Source organism: Gorilla gorilla, chromosome 14 (genome assembly GCF_029281585.2).
Source record: "Gorilla gorilla gorilla isolate KB3781 chromosome 14, NHGRI_mGorGor1-v2.1_pri, whole genome shotgun sequence".
NCBI classification, from domain to species: Eukaryota; Metazoa; Chordata; class Mammalia; order Primates; family Hominidae; genus Gorilla; species Gorilla gorilla.
Window position 1 is genome coordinate 110018083 of NC_073238.2, and position 20688 is coordinate 110038770.

Consider the following 20688-nt stretch of genomic DNA (forward strand, 5'->3'; position numbering starts at 1 on the left):
TTGCTAAGAGAACAGAGCCATCTCTTTTTTTTAATACTGGATGCTAAGAACTTGCACAGGGTTTTCCCAAAAGCCAGATAGTTCAGGTAATTTGCATGTGGCTGTAACAGAGAAAGTTCAGGCCAGGCACTGTGGCAACATGGTGAAACCCCATCTCTACTAAAAATACAAAAATTAGCTGGGTGTGGTGGTGCAAGCCTGTAATCCCAGCTACTTGGGAGGCTGAGGCAGGGGAATCACTTGAACCCGGGAGGTGGAGGTTGCAGTGAGCCAAGATCACACCACTGCACTCCTGGGCGACAGAGACTCTGTCTCAAAAAAAAAAAAAAAAAAAAAGAGAGAGAAAGTTGAGAGCTAAGTCTGAGTGATTCTGCCTGAAAGAACAGAACAGCTTATACTGGACAGGCTTGTGCCAAAGACACACCTCATCTGGCTTTGAGAAACAAACACCAACAATAATGAGTGACAGAATGTTAAGAACAATAATTATACAGACTTGGACCTCCCAGACTGCTTGTCTGCAGTAATTCAGAAGGAAGCAAAGTATTCTGAAGTGTTTATGAAGATTGGTTCCACATCTGAAGAATTTTAGTGATCTTACCCGAACTCAACCCAAAAAATATGAGGAAAAGAGGGAGTGGTTCTATAATAAGCAGGTGGAATAGAGGGTCAAACTCCTTGGCGAGTTCAGTCTAACAGAGGACAAATTACTGCCCTACAAAGCAGCTCTGGAAAATGACAACCAGTGGCACTAACTCCAGGCAATATCTTTGTGAGGCTTGTGGGCTGTAATATAGTCTGCTCAGGCTGCCATAAAAAAAAAAATCACAATCAGGCCAGGCACTATGGCTCACACCTGTAATCCCAGCACTTTGGGAGGCCAAGGAGGGCAGATCACCTGAGGTTAGGAGTTCGAGACCAGCCTGGCGAACATGGCAAAACCCCGTCTCTACTAAAAATACAAAAATTACCCGGATGTGGTAGCACGCACCGGTAGTCCCAGCTACTCGTCAGGCTGAGGCAGGAGAATTGCTTGAACCTGGGAGGGGTGGAGGTTGCAGTGGGCTGAGATCACACCACCGTACTCCAGCCTGCACAACAGAGCCACTGCACTCCAGCCTGGGCAACAGAGAGAGACTCCATCTTAAAAAAAAAAAAAAAAAAAAATCCCTGTCTTCAAATACAATCACATTCTGAAGTACTAGAGATCAGGACTCCAACATGCGAACTTTGGGGGGACATAATTCAGCCCGTAATATGGGTGATAAAGGAGCAGGTCCAGACTTAAGAGAAACAAGGACTCCCTGGGTCAAGCTCTGGAAGTGAAAGGCTTCTTCAAAGACAGGAAAGTCCCACTGAAGATGGCTTTGGAAGTGCACCCTTGCAGCACAGCAACCTTCTTGATTTGCTCAAGAGCAGGGGTTCTGACAGGTCTCAAAGCACTTTGTTTAATGAAACAGAATCGAAAATACCAGTGTGTCACATGTTTCCTAAGACAGGACACTGTTTCTTGAAACTTTTACTGAAGTATGTTTTTCTTTTTATTTTTTATTTTTTTTTGAGACGGAGTCTTGCTCTGTCGCCCAGGCTGGAGTGCAGTGGCACAATCTCGACTCACTGCAACCTCTGCCTCCCGGGTTCAAACAATTCTCCTGCCTCAGCCTCCTGAGTAGCTGGGATTACAGGTGCACACCACCATGCCTGGCTAATTTTTGTATTTTTAGTAGAGACAGGGTTTCACCATGTTGGCCAGTCTGCTCTCAAACTCCTGACCTTGTGATCTGCCCGCCTTGGCCTCCCAAAGTGCTGGGATTACAGGTGTGAGCCACCGTGTCCAGCCTAAAGTATGTTAAATATGTACGTGTGAGAGAGAGAAAGAGAATATATCTCTTGGTCATTACATATGTAAAACTTGTAGAACATGATCAAAATGTTTAAAAACTGGCCAGGCACAGTGGCTCAAGCCTGTAATCCCAGCACTTTGGGATCCCGAGGCAGGTGGATCACAAGGTCAGGAATCAAGAACATCCTGGTCAACACAGTGAAACCCCGTCTCTACTAAAAATACAAAAAATTAGCCTGGCGCGGTGGCACGCACCTGTAGTCCCAGCTACTTGGGAGGCTGGGGCAGGAGAATCGCTTGAACCTGGGAGGCGGAGGCTGCAGTGAGCTGAGATAGCGCCACTGCACTCCTGCCTGGGCGACAGAGCGAGACTCCAACTCAAAAAAAAAAAAAAAGTTTAAAAACTGGTCCTATGGCAGTGGGTCTCAAACATCAGCATGCATCAGAATCACTTGGAGGACTGATTAAAACACAGGCTGCTGCTGATGCTGCTAATCCCAGAGCCACCTTGAACTTTTGTGTGTGCGTGTTTTTTTTTTGTTTGTTTTTTGTTTTTTTTTTTGAGACAGGGTCTTGCGGTCTCCCAGGCTGGAGTGCAGTGGTGCAATGATACCTCACTGCAGCCTTGAACTCCTGGGCTCAAGCAATGCCCCCATCTCAGCCTCCCAAGCAACTAGGACTGTAGCTAGCTCCTAACTCATTCCCTCCATTCCTGCCCTCCTCTAACTTTATATTGCAGCCAGAAGGATATTTTTTCTGAAGAGCATCTCATGCTGAGTGGCAGCAGAATGCAGAGATTAAGAGAGGGGGCCGGGCACAGTGGCTCACACCTCTAATCCCAGCACTTTGGGAGGCCGAGGCGGGTGGATCACCCGAGGTCAGGAGTTCAAGACCAGCCTAGCCAACATGGAGAAACCCCGTCTCTATGGGCATGGTGGTGCATGCCTGTAATCCCAGCTACTAGGGAGGCTGAGGCAGGAGAATCACTTGAACCCAGGAGGCAGAGGTTGCCGTGAGCTGAGATCTCATCATTGCACTCCAGCCTGGGCAACAAGAGCGAAACTCCGTCTCAAAAAAAAAAAAAAGAGTGGCGCCAGGCGCAGTGGCTCACGCCTGTAATCCCAGCACTTTGGGAGGCCGAGGCAGGCAAATCATCTGAGGTCGGGAGTTCGAGACCAGCCTGACCAACATAGAGAAACCCCGTCTCTACTAAAAATACAAAAAAATTAGCCGAGCATGGTGGCATGTGGCGTATGCCTGTAATCCCAGCTACTGGGGAGGCTGAGGCAGGAGAATTACTTGAACCTGGGAGGCAGGTTTTTTGTTTTTTGTTTTTTGTTTTGGTTTTGTTTGAGTTTTTGGTTGCTGTTTTTTGGGGTTTTTTTTGAGACAGGGTCTCACTGTGTTGTCCAGGCTGGAGTGCAGGGGTGCGATCATGTGTCACTGCAGCCACAACCTCCTGGGCTCAGGTGATCCTCCCACCTCAGCCTTCCTGAGTAACTGTTACTACAGGTGTGCACCACCATGACTGGCTAATTTTTGTATTTTTTGTAGAGACAAGAGTTTCACCATGTTGCACAGGCTGTTCACAAACTCCTAGGCTCAAGCTATCCACCTGCCTCAGCCTCCCAAAGTGCTGGGATTATAGGCATGAGCCACCTTGCCCAGCCAACTGAGCCACTTTGTGCCAGGACTAGGTCAGGTACTTGGGACATATACAGACAAGGACACTGCCCACATGGAACTGACAGTGTCTAGCAGCTACACAGATGACACGGCCTTTTCGGCAGACACCCCTGCCCCCTGTGCTTGGCAAACAGCAGAGACTCAAAAATGTATATGGTTTGACTCCCACTGGAACATAAGCCCCTTAGGGCAGGGACCAGGGTCACTGTATTCCCAGCGCCTATAATCAAGAGGTACATGACGCTGCAGCTGAGAGCAGGGACTCTGTGCTAAGTTACCTACCTGGTTTGAACCTACGCTCTGCCACTCAAAGGCTGTGTGACCGTGGGAAATAATAGTACCCACCCCAAAGGTTTGTTATTAGTATTTAATAATATTTATTGGTAAGGTACTTAGAATAGCCCCCCTGCCTACAGGAAGCAGTACATAATTATAATGTCTAAATATATAGTAGTTCCAGGCCAGGCATGGTGGCTCATGTCTGTATTCCTAGCAGAATGAGAGGCCGAGGAAGGAGAATCATTTGAGTCCAGGAGTTTGAGACCAGCCTGGATAACATAGTGAGATCTCGTCTCTACAAAAAATAAACAAAAGTAAGCCAGACATGGTGGCACATGCCTGCAATCCCAGCTACTCAAAAGGCTGTGGTTAGAGAATCACTTGAGCCCAGGAGGTAGAGGCTGCAATGAGCTGAGATCACACCACTGTACTCCAGCCTGGGCAACAGAGTGAGACTCCATCTCTTAAATAAATAAATAAATAAATAAATAAATAAATAAATAGGGGCCAGGCGTGGTAGCTTACACCTGTAATCCCAGCACATTGGGAGGCTGAGGCGGGAGGATCACTTGAGGACAGGAGTTCAAGACCAACCTGACCAACATGGTGAAACCCCATCTCTACTAAAACACAACAATCAGCTGGGCATGGTGGCGGGCGCCTGTAATCCCAGCTATTTCGGGGGCTGAGGCAGGAGAATCACTTGAACCCAGGAGGCAGAGGTTGCAGTGAGCCAAGATCATACCACTACACTCCAGCCTGGGCAACAGAGCGGGACTCCATCTCAAATAAATAAATAAATAGCAGTTCCATATCCTCTGAATAATGGACTAGAAGTTGGTTAATGGATGGGTTTTCATGGAGAATTTTAGCAGCCGAGCTGAGAGGTAGGTACTCTAGCCAGGGTATATAACATGAGCTAAGGGAACAGGACAGCAAATATAAGGTGTGATCAGCGGAAAGGCATCATATATTGACTGTCCAGGAACAATGGATATCTGAGAATGTAGGAAAGCTAAGTTAGGACCAGGAAAAGGAGAGTATCAAATGCCAAAGAAGATGCCACCAAAGGTTCTGGAACAGAAAGCAGCAGAGCTATGCCTTGTAAAGATAAAGCCTGCAGTGTATTGACTGGGTTGGAATCTGGAATCATTGCGTGCCTCCAGTCAAGACGTGGCAACTGACCAACTACCTTTTATCACTGACCAGACTCTTCCCTACGTGCAGATAACTGAGGACGCAAGCCTTAGTTACTGGGTGTGGTGGTGCTATTAACGGAAAAAGGGAAGTCAGCCAGCAAAGGCTGACTGGGGCAATTTCAGCCTTGTTGCTCTGCTGTGAAACTGCTTTCCAGAAAAACTTTTTTTTTTTTTTTTTTTTTTTTTTGAGACGGAGTCTCACTCTGTCACCCAGGCTGGAGTGCAGTGGCACAATTTCGGCTCACTGCAACCTCCGCCTCCCAAGTTCAAGCGATTCTCCTATCTCAGCCTCCCCAGAAGCTGGGATTACAGGCGCCCACCACCACACTCAGCTAATTTTTGTATTTTTAGTAAAGTCAGGGTTCTACTATGTTGGCCAGGCTGGTCTCCAACTCCTGACCTCAGGTGATCCGCCTGCCTCGGCCTCCCAAAGTGCTGAGATTACAGGCATGAGCCACAGTGCCCAGCCCAAGAAAACTTCTTAAAGATGTAATAATAACGCACCTTATTATTTTCCAAGTACTTCCATAGATAGTGGCCCACTTCTGAGTATGAATTAAATTTCCCTTTGTGGCCTTTCTTTTGTTTTTTTAATAGATCTTCATTTCTGGGGAGACTTACAAACAGGTGACTTCTCCATTCACCAGAGATGGGACATTATACACTGACCTACTTCCATATTAACTTTCCCTGCTTGATTGGAGGTGAGGGAGAAAAATTAGTGTATAAGGCCGGGCGCGGAGGCTCACGCCTGTAATCCCAGGACTTTAGAAGGCTGAGGCAGGTGGATCACCTGAGGTCAGGAGTTCGAGACCAGCCTGGCCAACATGGTGAAACCCCTTGTCTACTAAAAATACAAAAATTAGCCAGGTGTGGTGGCACACGCCTGTAATCCCAGTTACTCAGGAGGCTGAGGCGGGAGAATTGCTTGAACCCAGAGGCAGAGGTTGCAGTGAGCTGAGTCCATGCCATTGCCCTCTAGCCTGGGCAACAAGAGTGAAACTCTGTCTCAAAAAAAAAAAAAAAAAGAAAAGAAAAGAAAAATAAGTGTATAGAACTTTATTGTTTCATTGACCGGGCACGATGGCTCACGCCTGTAACTCTAGCACTTTGGGAGGCCAAGGTGGGCAGATTGGCTGAGCTCAGCAGTTTGAAACCAGCCTGGGCAACATGGTGAAACCTATCTCTAATAAAATACAAAAAATTAGCCCGGTATGGTAGCACATGCCTATAGTTTCAGCTACCTGGGAGGCTGAGGCATGAGAATCACTTGAACCCAGAAGGTTGCAGTGAGCCAAGATTGTGCCACTGCACTCCAGCCTGGGCAACAGAGCAAAACTGTCTCCAAAAAAAGAGAACTGGCCAGGCATGGTGGCTCACGCCTCTAATCCCAGCACTTTGGGAGGCTAAGGTGGGCAGATCACGAGGTCAGGAGTTCAAGACCAGCCTGGCCAACATGGTGAAACCCCGTCTCTACTAAAAATACAAAAATTAACTGGGCATGGTGGCAGGCACCTGTAATCCCAGCTACTCAGGAGGCTGAGACAGCAGAATCGTTTGAACCCGGGAGGTAGAAGTTGCAGTGAGCCAAGATCATGCCATTGCACTCCAGCCTGGGCGGTAGGGCAAGACTTCGTCTCAAAAAGAAAAAAAACTTTTTCCTTAAAATACACCTCTTGGAGCCAGTCCCAGATACTTGGGAGGATCAGGAAGGAGGACCTCTTGAGGCCACAAATTTGAGGATGTAGTGTGCCTGTGAATAGCCACTACACTCTAGCCTGGGCAACACAGCAAGACCTCATAAATAAATAAATAGGCCAGATGAGGTGGCTCACACCTGTAATCTTAGCACTTTGGGAGGCCAAGGCTGGCAGATCACGAAGTTAGGAGATCAAGACCATCCTGGCTAACACAGTGAAACTCCGTCTCTACTAAAACTACAAAAAATTAGCCAGGCATGGTGGCATGCACCTATAGTCCCAGCTACTCGGGAGGCTGAGGCACGAGAATCACTTGAACCCGGGAGACGGAGGTTGCAGTGAGCCGAAATCGCACCACTGCACTCCAGCCTGGGCAACGGAGTGAGACTCTGCCTCACACAAATAATAAATAAATAAATAAATATTTCATAATGTATTTTTAAAATATAGTTCTTAAAACATGCCATGAGTAGGTTTACTTTTTCTAAATCATAGAATAGGATACTGAAGCCCAGAGTGGTCATGTGTCTTGCCTAAGGTCACCACAGCTAATATATACAAGATCATGGGTCTTCTGGCTCCAGTCTGAGGCTGTCACAATAACTAGCTTCTCACTTGTTCCTACCTAAGACACAGGTGTCAGCAACCCTAAATTCAAGAAATTGAGATTAAGACTAAAGTAATAGCTTATAAACATTAATTAAGCATATTAATTGCAAGATGTTAAACCAGACACTGAGAGATTAAGACATTGAAGATACTGGTTTCTGCCTTAATAGAGCTAACAATTTAGTAAAAAAGTCGCAAATGAGTCAAGACTTAAATAAGACTTAAAGACTTAAGACAATAAAAAAGGCATGATAAAAGGGTAAATTTAGGCTGGACGCAGTGGCTCATGCCTGTAATCCCAGCACTCTGGGAGGCTGAGGTGGGCGGATCACCTGAGGTCAGGAGTTCAAGACCAGCCTGGCCAACATGGCAAAGTCCCATCTCTACTAAAAATACAAAAATTAGCCAGGTGTCATGGCACAAGCCTGTAATTCCAGCTACTCGGGAGGCTGAGGCAGGAGAACTGCTTGAACCCAGGAGGCAGAGGTTGCTCAAGAGCGAGACTGACTCAAAAAAAAAAGGATGGGGGATAAATTTAGCAAGAACCCTCATCATCCCATTTATCTACAGCCTAATAAGTACTAGGAACTTACATATACAATAATAGGTAAAATCTATTAAGAATGTATTATGTTTTATAGTTGAACAAATTGTGTCGCTTAATCAACTTAGAATTCATGTAAATGCCACATTTGAGCTCTGTTACATTGAGAGCTCTCCAGGCCCAGCCTACCATGTTAAGCCATTGATAAATCTCCCTGCTACTATTTAAAACAAGATGGATACCTTTCTACTGTCTTCAAAGAGGAAGAGTACACACTGTTGGACTGTATGCACTCTCCGTCTCTCAAGACAGTAATCTGAGGGATTACTTCAATAGCAGAAGTTAAAAGAAGCGGTCAGTTGGGTTTATTACATAATTTCAATCACATCCTGACCAATAAAATGCACCAATAAAGATCAGCAAATAAAAGCAAGTGATTAGAAGAGCAATTTTATGCTCACGAGCTCTGAATTCACAAGTGTTAGATTTCCTGTCAAGTACTCTCATGAGCTCAGTTAATCTCTGACCCAGGGTGAGAAAATAAACATAGTGACGCAGAGGCTGCAGCTCATGCTTTGGAATTTGTCAGACTTGACTCAGTTCCCAACTCCATCATGTCCTGCCTGGGTGACCCTCATTATGCTACCTGGACTCTCTCAGTTTCCTTCACCTGTATGTAACACAAGAGCAGAGCCACCCTCAACAAGGGGTTACTATAAAAATCGAAGAACCCGGCATCTCTAACAACATCCCTGGCACGGAGCAATCCCCCTTCTCCCTCAGCCACTGGCTGAGCACCCACAGAGGGGAGTAAGTCCTATTGTGGTAATGGTTCTCATGCTTTGAGATCAGACAAGTCCTTTGAGAGGAACCTGAAAAAGGGGCAGTGAACCTTTGGCCAGAAAAATGGAAATATGCATAGAAATATTTTTGACTTTGGCAAGCAGTTGATCAGTGGTTCTTGGGCTTCAGCGCCCATCAGAAACGTAGAGAACCTTTTTAAAATATTGACATGCGGGGTGCAGTGGCTCACACCTGTAATCCCAGCATTTTGGGAGGCCAAGGCGGACGGATCACCTGAGGTCGAGAGTTCGAGACCAGCCTGACCAACATGGAGAAACCCTGTCTCTACTAAAAATACAAAATTAGCCAGGCATGGTAGCGCATGCCTATAATCCCAGCTACTCAGGAGGCTAAGGCAGGAGAACTGCTTGAACCCGGGAGGCAGAGGTTGCGGTGAGCCAAGATCACACCATTCCACTCCAGCCTGGGCAACAAGAGCGAAACTCTGTCTCAAAAAAAAAAAAATATATATAGATAGATAGATAGATAGATAGATAGATAGATAGATAGACAGACAGACAGACAGACAGATAGATAGATGATAGATAGATAGATGCGTGGATCCCACCCCCAGAAATTATTTTTCCAATTGGCCTATAAGGGGAACAGACATCCATATTTTTATGGCTGTCCAGGTGATCCAATCATGGTGAGGGCTAAGAAACTGCTATGTAATCTAAAAAGAATTTAGAAAAAATAGAGCTAATAAGGTTAAAAGAAATAATGCACATCAACAATCATTTGAAGGGAGCAATTTGAGAGTATATTCATGAAAAGCAGCACCAAGAGCCAGCCTGTGTTAAGAGGAATCATGGCCAGGTGTGGTGTCTCACGCCTGTAATCCCAGCACTTTGGGAGGCCAAGGTAGGTGGATCACCTGAGGTCAGGCGTTCGAGACTAGCATGGCCAACATGGTGAAACCCTATCTCTACTAAAAATACAAAAATTAGCTAGGCATAGTGCCACATGCCTATAATCCCAGGTACTGGGGAGGCTGAGGCAGGAGAATCACTTGAACCTGGGAGGCAGAGGTTGCAGTTAGCCAAGATCGTGCCATTGCACTCCAGCCTGGGCAACAAGAGCGAAACTCTGTCTCAAAAAAAAAGAGGAAATCGTGAGGCCAGGCACAGTGGCATCGCGCCATTGCACTCCAGCCTGGGCAAAAAGAGCAAAACTGCATCTCAAAAAAATAAATAAAAATAAAAAATACAAACACAAAAATTAGCCAGCTGTGGTGGCCCGCACCTGTAGTCCCAGCTACTTGGGGGGCTGAAGCAGTAGGATCACTTGAGCCTGGGAGGTCAAGGCTCCAATAAGCTATGAATGCACCACTGCACTCCAAGGCTGGCTGGCAAGGCAAGATCCTGTCTCAAAAAAAAAAAAAAAAAAAAGACGGAAGTGCCCAGGTGATCCAATACTCCAATACCTCTTAACTTCCATAAAGCAGACCTCCATATGACACGACCTCTCTTGACACTTGTGGCCAAGTTAATCTAGCGACCACAGTGTTGATTAGTGGATCTGCCACAACCTAGAGGACATTCCTAGGACCCACCCTTTCTAGCATTCAGACTACAAAAGTGTTCCAAGAACTTTCAACAGCAACAATGAGCTGCTAAACTTTGGCATCTACAAAATGAATTTGCATAGGGATAGAAGAGCAGTTACATGGGGACAAGCCCTGTGGACTGTGAGGTCAATTGGCCATGTGTCCAATACAGCTCAACTGCATGTATCACTGATGATGCCCAAATTAACATAAACTTCCTGACCACACTGGCCAACATGATGAAACTCCATCTCTACTAAAATACAAGCATTAGCTGGGTGTGGTGGCGCGTGCCTGTAATCCCAGCTACTCAGGAGGCTGAGGCATGAGAATTGCTTGAACCAGAAGGTGGAGGTTGCAGTGAGCCAAGATCACACCACTGCACGCCAGCCTGGGCAACACAGTGAAACTCCATTTAAAGAAACAATAATAATAAGATAAACTTCTCCATGAGCCCCAAACTCACGACCAATTGAATGCCTATTCAACATCTCCACTTGAATGTGTAGCAGGCATCTCAAACTTAACAGGGTCAAAAATAAACTCCTGTCCAGGCACCATGGCGCATGCCTGTAATCCCAGCACTTTTGGAGGCTAGGGCGGGAGGATCACTTGAGCCCAGGAGTTCAATACCAGCCAGGGCAACATGGCAAAACTTCATCTCTACAAAAAATATAAAAAATTAGCTGGGCATGCTGGCACACACCTGTGGTCCCAGCTACTCAGGAGGCTGAGGTAGAAGGATGGCTTGAGCCCAGGAGGTGAAAGTTGCAGTGAACTGAGATCACACCACTGCAATCCAGCCTGGGTGACAGAGTGACACCCTGTCTCAAACAAAGAAACAAAGATTTAATGTGGCCATGATAGCTGTCTTTGAATACTATGAGGCGAGCATATGAAGGGAGGTAGCCAACTTGCTCTGCGTGTTGACAAAAAAACAAAGGAGAGCGGCTCTGAACCTATTTTGGTTCTAGGAGTTGCTTGATTCACAGATCATTCTTTGCTTCATTAAATTCTGTAATGTTTTTCTTAGAAGTAAGTAAACACAAGTAGAAATTGCATGGAAAGAAAACTGTGGCTCAATACAACATAATTCTGGCATTCGAATCTAAAGTCATGAGAGTCACATAATGCATTTCCCCATTGCCCAGTATCTGGAAGGGATTCCTGTACTGAGTGTGGGCTAGAAGATCTCTTCCTTTCAACCCACTAATTCTATGACACTAAGGAAAAGGGGAAGATAGGAGCTAGCGCAGAGAAAAGAGCAGACAGGGACTAGGCCTGAAACAGACCAGCACGGAAGTGGTCATGGAACCCAGAAATGGAACAAGGAGCTAAGTCGCAGGCCACAAAAGGGCTGTAAGTACTCATGAGTAAGGGGCTGGAAGTGGGAGAAGCAAAGTCTGAACGTCTGCTGGGATGAAAGAGTGGAGGGCAACCTTGGGTATAACAAACGCTACCGGCTGGCAGGGACAACATAGCGACTGAGGGGTGGTCATTCGCCACACGTCTCAGGCAACACTTTCTCCATCTGCAGTTCTGTGACCTGGACATCTCATCCCCTGCCAGGGATGACTTCCCACCTTCTCCATCCAAGCTCCAACAGGAAGGTAAACCCCTCCTCAGAGATCTCCATCTTGGCCAACATGGCAAAACCCTGTCTCTAACAAAAAAAAAAAAAAAATTAGCCAGGCCTGGTGGTGCACACCTGTAATCCCAGCTACTCGGGAGGCTGCGGCAGGAGAATCGCTTGAGCCCGGGAGGCGGAGGTTGTAGTGAGCCGAGATCGTGCCACTGCACTCCAGCCTGTGTGACAGAGACTCCATCTCAAAAAACAAAAACAAAAACAAAATCCCCACCCTGACACAGCTCTTCCATACTTCTACTCCAGCACACCCGACACGGGTTCAGGATGAACACTCCTGCAGCAGCGACTGCTGGACACATGGACTATGTTTTTTTGAGATGGAGTCTCGCTCTGTTGCCCAGGCTGGAGTGCAGTGGCGTGATCTTGGCTCACTGCAACCTCCGCCTCCCGGGTTCAAGCGATTCTCCTGCCTCAGCCTCTCGAGTAGCTGGGACTACAGGTGCATGCCACCATGCCCAGCTAATTTTTGTATTTTTAGTAGAGACGGGGTTTCATTATGTTGGCCAGGCTGGTCTTGAACTCCTGACCTTGTGATCCACCTGCCTCGGCCTCCCAAAGTGCTGGGATTACAGGCATAATCCACCGCACCCAGCCTGGACTACGTTTTCTTTTGCTTTTTTTTTTTTTTTTTTTGAGACAGAGTCTCATTCTGTAGCCCAGGCTGGAGTGCAGTGGTGCAATCTTGGCTCACTGCAGCCTCCACCTCCTGGGTTAAAGCGATTCTCCTGCTCGGTCTCCCAAGTAGCTGGGATTACAGGCATGCGCCACCATGAAAGAAGGCAGGGTGCCTTCTTTCTTGCCAGGTGCAAATCCATTACAATAAAGTACCATTCCTGTTCTCAAAGAGCTCACACAATGAGGGAGGCAGCCACTGTATCGTGCAAATAATGCTAGCTATTGAAGAAAACAAGCCTTGATTCTCAATGGCTTAATTCAAAATCACCGGCCGAGGCAGTGGATCACATGAAGTCAGGAGTTGGAGACCAGCCTGGCCAACACAGCAAAACCCCTTCTCTACTAAAAATACAAAAAAAAATAAATAAATAAAAAATTATCCGGGCGTGGTTTCCAGCTCCTGTAATCCCAGATACTTGGGAGGAGGCTAAGGCAAGAGAATCGCTTGAACCCGGGAGGCAGAGGTGGCAGTGAGCCGAGATCACGCCACTGCACTCTAGCCTGCAAGACAGAGATAGACTCCGTCTCAAAAAAGAAAAAAAGAAACCAAGACCATGCCTATTGTCATGCTGTAGTCCCCTTTTGGGCCATCTAGGGTGGTGAACACCACCATACATTTACTCCTAGCTGGACTTTCACCATCTTGCAGCTCGGCCTCCTCTCAGTCCTCCTCCTCTCCAGGAGGCCTCTTTATTCAGCTGGAGAGGCGTTGCATGGGGCTGGTTTCTGTGTTCCAAGCATGGAAGCGAGACACCTTTTGCAACCACTTCCTATTGGCCAGGTCTCAGTTTCATGGTCACCTCTGACCACAAGGTTGGGGTAGAAAACATAGTCCAGGCTGGGCATGGCGGCTCACACCTGTAATCCCAGCACTTTGGGAGGCCCAGGTGGGTGGATCACCTGAGGTCAGGAGTTCAAGACCAGCCTGGACAACATGTTGAAACCCCATTTCTCCTAAAAGTACAAAAAATTAGCCGAGCATGGTGGCGCATATCTGTAGTCCCAGCTATTTGGGAGGCTGAGGCAGGAGAATCGCTTGAACTCGGGAGGCGGAGGTTGCAATGAGCCGAGATCGCGCCACTGCACTCCGGCTTGGGCAACAAGAGTGAAACTCCGTCTCAAAAATTAAAAAATTAAAAACAAAAAATAAAATAAAAATAAGGCACTCAAATGTTTGCTAAATGAATAATCTAAACCGCAGAGGATCAAGGCAGTAACCTTGGCCTCCCAGACACCGATCAAGTAGAATTGGACACCAAAGACTGAGAAAGACCTGAGAAACGTGGCTCCCAAATCTCAGCATCTGAATCACCCAGGAAATAATGCTTTAAAAAATGCAGATTTCAGGATGCTCAACCCCAAGAGACTGTGATTCTGGAGACACAGAAATTTACTATTTGGCCGGCCACAGTGACTCACACCTGCAATGTCAGCACTTTGGGAGGCCAAGGCGGGAGAATCACTTGAAGCCAACAGTTTAAGACCAACCTGGGCAACACAGCAACACCTGGTCTCTACCAAAAATGTATTAATAAAAATTACCGGCCAGGCACAGTGGCTCGCCCCCGTAATCCCAGCACTTTGGGAGGCCGAGGTGGGTAGATCACGAGGTCAGAAGATCAAGACCATCCTGGTCAACATGATGAAATCCCGTCTCTACTGAAAATACAAAAATTAGCTGGACACGGTGGCGTGCGCTTGTAGTCCCAGCTACTCAGGAGGCTGAGACAGGAGAATCACTTGAACCCGGGAGGCAGAGATTGTAGTGACCCAAGATCATGCCACCGCACTCCAGACTGGGCAACAGAGCAAGACTCCGTCCCCCGCCCCTCAAAAAATTAGCTAGGTGTCCAGGTGCGGTGGCTCATGCTTGTAATCCCAGCACTTTGGGAGGCCAAGGAGGGCGGATCACAAGGTCAGGAGTTCAAGACCAGCCTGGCCAACATACTGAAACCCCATCTCTACTAAAAACACACAAAAAAATTAGTTGGGCATAGTGGCGGGCACCTGTAGTCCCAGCTACTTGGGAGGCTGAGGCAGGAGAATCACTTGAACCCAGGAGGCAGAGGTTGCAGTGAGCCGAGATCACACCACTGCACTCCAGCCTGGGTGACAGTGAGACTCCGTCAAAAAAAAAAAAAAAAAAAAAACACTTTAGCTAGGTGTGGTGGCGTGCACCTGTAGCTCAGCTACTTGGGAGGCTGAGCTGGAAGGATCACTTAAGCCTAGGAATTTGAGGCTACAATGAGCCATGACTGCATCACTGCACTCCCACCTGGGCAACAGAGCAAGACCCTGTCTCAAAACACACACACACACACAAAACACAAAATTAAATGGCCAGGAATAGTGGCTCATTCCTGTAATCCCAACGCTTGGGAAAACCAAGGCAGGAGGACTGCTTGAGCCCAGGATTTTGAGATCAGCCTGGGCAACATAGTGAGACCTCATCTCTACAAGAAAAATATTTTTTTTATTATAGAAAAAGAAAATATAAAATTGAACATTTGATGCATTGACTGAGGGCCTCACACACCCATCCTCTCTAAGCCATCCCCTGCCCTCAGCCACTTGTGTTTGCTTCTATAGTCATGTCATCAGCTCTCTAGGGCAGGTCTCCAGAGAGTCTGTCTGGTCACCAGTGGCAGTTTCCACAGCAGCACAGGCTTTGCAAGATGACACTTCACCCACTGAGATACGGCCAGCAACAGGGGAGCAAGGATTTAACCACTCTCTGTGGGCCAGATGCATCTGGAGATCCCTCTCAATGCCCATATTTAGGGAAAAGTCCTTCGTTGTTAGCCTCCACCCTGCTGCTGACCCCAGATCACCTCTGGATCAGGTGTGGGCAGAGGAATGCAAAGTGCCTGCCGGACACCAGGGGGCAGCAGGACAATTCCTAGGAGAGTCTCAGGGATTGACCCATCTTGTGCCCAGCTGGCCACAGTTCATAGGCTATGCCACTTATTTCCACTAACGGGAAAGAGGAGGAATTATTCAATAAATGATAATGGGGAAAACGAGCTGTTTGGGGAAAAAATGGGGACTATCTCATATCAAATACCAAAAGAAATTCTAGCTGCCTTTATTGTTAGAAATGAAACAATAGCTAAAAGAAAATGGAAGGCCAGGCACAGTGGCTCACACCTGTAATCCCAGCACTTTGGGAGGCCGAGGCAGGTGTATCACCTGAGGTCAGGAGTTTGAGACCAGCCTGGCCAACATGGTGAAACCCTGTCTCTACTAAAAACACGAAAATTAGCCGGGCATGGTGGTGGGTGCTTGTAATCCCAGCTACTTGGGAGTCTGAAGCAGGAGAATCACTTGAACCCTGGAGGCGGAGGTTGCAGTGAGCCAAGATCACACCACGGCCAGCCTGGCAACAGAGCTAAAACTCTGTCTCATAAAAAAAGAAAAAAGAAAGAAATAGGTGAAAATACTACCTTTAAAAATCCACAATTGCCAACAGCCATAATGCATGACTCCTTTTAGACTCCAAGTCCAAATTATGCTATAAATACACCAAAATCCCGGGAACATACTTTGTATAAAAGTCAGTAAGCCAGTTATTGGCATCATTTAGGTAGGCAGCTGCCAGTTCACAAGTTCAGAAAGCAGATGATATTTGAGAAGAAAAGCAAACACTCACAAGAAGGTGAAAAAGCAGTTTTTCCCTACAAGTTGGGCCCTGTCTCCAGGCAGCCACTTCCTGGATGGGCTCATTTCAGCTTTCCACTGGCAGTGGGAAGGGTACACAAATACTAACCTAAAAGCAGGAGGCTAAGGCACAAAATATAACTCAAGAATTTACTACAGGCCCAGTGTGGTGGTTCACGCCTGTAATCCCAGCACTTTGGGAGGCCGAGGCAGGCAGATCGCTGGAGCTCAAACTCCTGAGCTGTGGATTACAGTGTCCTTGGGGCACTGTTAGGTTAATCTGTAGCTATGTGGCAATATGAAGTACTTTCGAGTGATAAGTAAATAGCTCAAGGGGGTGGGAAGTACAAGGTGACTGCTGTGTCATTTTAATGTCTCTCTGGGCCTGATAATTTAAAAGGACTCCGCATTCCTCAGATGATGATGATGATGATTTTCTCACTATGAGGCCTCAGACTTTAAAATCCCTCAAACTGGCCCAGGCACAGTGGCTCATGCCTGTAATCCCAGCATTTTTGGAGGCCAAGGCGGGCAGATCACCTGAGGTCAGGAGTTCAAGACCAGCCTGGCCAACATGGTGAAACCCCATCTCTACCAAAAATACAAAAATTAGCTGGGTGTGAGGGTGCACGCCTATAGTCCCAGCTACTTGAGAGACTGGGGCAGGAGAATCACTTGAACCCAGGAGGCAGAGGTTGCAGTGAGCAGAGATTGCACCACTGCACTCCAGCCTGGGTGACAGAGCTGAGCGACAGAGAAAGACTCCGTCTCAAAAAAAAGAAATAAAGAAATTTTAACAATTAAAAATAAAGAAAAGCATAATACTGTAATAATACTCCAATGAAAGGAGTAGCTGGAAGCAGTAAGCTCCTCAAATCAGGATCACCTGGAGCACTTGAAACCTCACCACCCCCACCCACACACCCAGTGTTTCCAGTTTTACTGAATCAGTCCAGAGTGGATGCTGGAGAATCTGCATCTCTTACAATCTCCCAAATGATGCTGATGCTGCTGCTCTGAGTGCTATGCTTTGAGAACAGCTGCCCTAAAGCACACTAATAGTTGTTACACATGCATCATCTCCAACTGCAGGTACTTTAAGAATTTCCCTTGAGAAACTCTAGCCTTCCAGAACAGGGAGCGCCTTCTCCATGCATTTCCGACAAGCACCTGAACTGGAAGCAGCTCAGTACAGCAGCTCCAAAGAGGCTGGGGAGCCAGTCTGCCCAGCTTTGGAGCCTGCTCTGACACTTGATTGCTGTGTGAGTCCAGACAACTTAACCACTCTCAGCTTAAGTGTCCTCAGAGTAAAACAGAGGTCTACTAGCTCCTTCCCTTCCATCAGGGAAACCGGAAATGAACACCTACTCAAGTCATCAATGGGAGCGCATCACTTCCTATTTCCCTGCCACCTACATTTTGAAAATGCAGGGGGAGAAAAATATAAGGAGGCAGGAGTCACATCTGTAATCCCAGACTTTGGGTGGCCGAAGCGGGAGGAACACTTGAGCCCAGGAGTTCAAGACCAGCCTGAGCAACAACATAGAGAGCCCTATCTCTACAAAAAAAAAATTTTTTTTTATTATCCGGGCATGGTGACACACACCTGGAGCCCCAGCTACTCAGGAGGCTGAGGCAGGAGGATTGCTTCGGCCCAGGAGTTGGAGGCTGCAGCAAGCTATGAATGTGTCACTGCCCTCCAGCCTGGGTCACAGCTTGCACAAAGCAAGATCCTGTCTCAAAAAAAAAAAAAAAAAAAGTTCCTTGCCCTGCCTGAAGTTGAGGAGACCATTTGTCTACTTCAAGTTATTATTTGCAGAAACCACACCCATATTCCTTCCTCCTCCACGTGCCCCTCTCCTTAAGAGAAAGGCCGCCAAACAACCAAGAGAAGTTCCTACACCCACTGAGTGTACCACAATCGAAACAAGAGTAAGCGACTCATCCTCTTGGAATCCCCCAGGTCAAGCTTGTCCAACCTGAGGCCCATGGGCTGCCAAATTCGTAAGCTTTCTTAAAACCCAAATTCGTAAGCTTTCTTAAAACATCAGATTTTTTTTTGCGATTTTTTTTTTTTAGTTCATCAGCTATCATTAGTGTTAGTGTATGATTAGTGTTAGTGTATTTTACGTATGGCCCAAGACAATTCTTCCAGTGTGGCCCAGGGAACCCAAAAAATTGGAGACCCCCACCCTAGGTTGTCCCATAATAAAAGGCAATATCAACATGTGGGAAAGATGAGGCGGCAGAGGTCAAGAAACAGAAGATCTAATAATCAACCAAGTGAGATTGAAGCCCTTCAAAGGTTCAGGCTTATGTAGTTAGCAGACGGAATTCCCCCCCACACACCCGCCACTCCCCCAAGACGGAGTCTCACTCTGTCACCCAGGCTGGAGTACAGTGGCGGATCTCAGCTCACTGCAACCTCCGCCTACTGGGTTCAAGCAATTCTCCTGCCTCAGCCTCCTGAGTAGCTGGGATTACAGGCGTGCTCCACCACACCCGGCTAATTTTTGTATTTTTAGTAGAGACGGGGTTTCACCATGTTGGCCAGGCTGGTCTCGAACTCCTGACCTCGTGATCCACCCACCTCTGCCTCCCAAAGTGCAGGGATACAGGCGTGAGCCACCGCGCCAGGCCAAGATGGAAATTTTAGGTACTACTGTCACCCTAGTCTTTCTCCGCTTGTTTCCTTGCACAAAATGGGTAGGGCTGTGGGCCCTCCCAGCTCAGGAGCCCTGGGGTGGTTTTAAAAAGGTAGAACTCCTGGTAGGAACCACCTGCATCAAGACCATGGATCACTTCTCTGAAGGTTAGCGATTCCAGGGACCCCACCTCCGAGCAGTCCTCCTACGTGGAAGTGAAAGTATTGGAAACAGGGGAAAGAAGCTGGTCAAAGACAGACTCCAGTCGTGGCGGTGCATGTCCCAGTTAAAAGCAAATCCTGGAAAATCTTGTTCAAGAACAGGGTCCCCATTCATAAATGAAAAATAATAATAGTGTTATTTTACCCACATGAAACTTGCCATAACTAGGTACCACGACCCACATGGACACACAGTGAGATTCCCACAAAGAGGCAAAAGGAGAGCCCTGGTCACTGAGACAAAAGATACAGAGACACCGGGACACAGAGAGGCACAACGGGACGTGGAGTTGGATCGAGCTGTCTCGTAAGGAATATCGGAAGGGGTGGGGACACTATTGGGAGATGGCATAGGTCCAGGACACTAATTAGGCTTTGGCTGAGATTAGATAAAGGAAGCTGTTCGTAAGCTGCTTACTTAAAAAGAAAGGAAAAGGTGCGTTTGAGTTCAGGAGACTGCGAGTCCCGGAGCAGGAGGCGGGAGCCAGCCAAGTGTGGGCGTGTAAGGGGTGCAGTCGCTTCTCCCGCTGGGCGAGAGACTCCCCCTTTCGGCAGCCTGGGTTCCCCGCCTCCCCACCTCCTGCTCCTCCTCCCCCGAGCCCTAAGGGCCCGCAGGGCCTCCAGTAGCAAAGCCGCTGGCCCCGCGTCCCCGCGTCCCCCTGCGCCGCGCACTGGGGCGCAGGCAGGGACCACGCGGTCGGCGTGGGGGCGGCGCCACCCGCAGCAGAAAGCCCCGGCGTGGACCGCGTGGCGTAGGAAAGCGCTCCCCTCGCCCCCAGCCGCAGAAGGCTTGGGCAGCAACGGGCGCGGCCCCGGGAGAGTGCGTCCGCGGCGCCAGCGGCTGCAGGGTGACCTGTTTCGGGCGGGGACACTCACCAGAAGAACACGCGTGAGCAGAGGTTCGCGTCCTGCAGCGGGTTGGGCTTCACCTCCTGGTACACGGGCAGCATCTTGCCGGGCGGGGCGGGCGCGGGCCGGGGTCGCGCTGATCAGGCGGCGGTGGCCGCGGGCTCCGCTCCTGGACCGCAAGCAGGGATGCTGGGGCTCCGGCCGCCACGCCTGTCCGCTCGGCTGGAGCCTGTGAAGCAGCCGCTTCCGGGAGCCGGGCGCCGGCGGCACGCCCCGTCCCCGCCTCTCAGTCCCGCCGCCTCGGGGGCGCCCGCTACGCGCCGCCGCCTGGAGCCCGGGAGCCGCGCACCGCGTGCGAGCGCGGCCAGGACCGACGAGTGACGCGGCGGGAGGAGACGCGGCGGGAGGAGGCGAAGCTGGCGGCGCCAAAGGGAACCCAGAGCTACGCCCAGGGGTGAGGCGAGGGCCGCCTGCGCCGCTGGATGGAGAGGGTAGCAGAGCGCGCGGCAAGGAGGCCGGGTCCGGAGGTGCCCACGTGCACTAACCCGAGTGAAACTTTCCGAAATTCACTATCCGAGTCTAGGCGCCGACACAGAAGGTGGAGCAGGGAGGTGTCGGCTGTGCCCGCCCCTGCGCCGCAGAAACGCCCCCTCGGCCACGGGTTTGGGAAGACTGGGAGACAGCTGCCTCGTGCTCTAGCAGCCCGCCCCCTGGCGCCTTTCCCTTATCAGGACCAAACGG

At 48.6% G+C, this 20688-nt stretch overlaps 1 protein-coding gene across 3 annotated transcripts in view; it reads right to left on the bottom strand.

Annotated features, from left to right (window-relative positions):
* Window positions 1-20215, bottom strand: part of ABCC4 (ATP binding cassette subfamily C member 4 (PEL blood group)) — a 283972-nt gene extending 263757 nt beyond the window's left edge. The window contains exon 1 of one of the 3 annotated variants that reach the window (XM_055360589.2): window positions 19975-20215. In XM_055360589.2, coding sequence (XP_055216564.1) covers window positions 19975-20048 — 74 coding nt within the window. In that variant the 5' untranslated portion in view covers window positions 20049-20215. The remainder of the gene's footprint in view (window positions 1-19974) is intronic. The other 2 variants (XM_055360590.2, XM_055360591.2) reach the window with 2 other exon arrangements.
* Window positions 20216-20688: the final 473 nt, after the last annotated feature.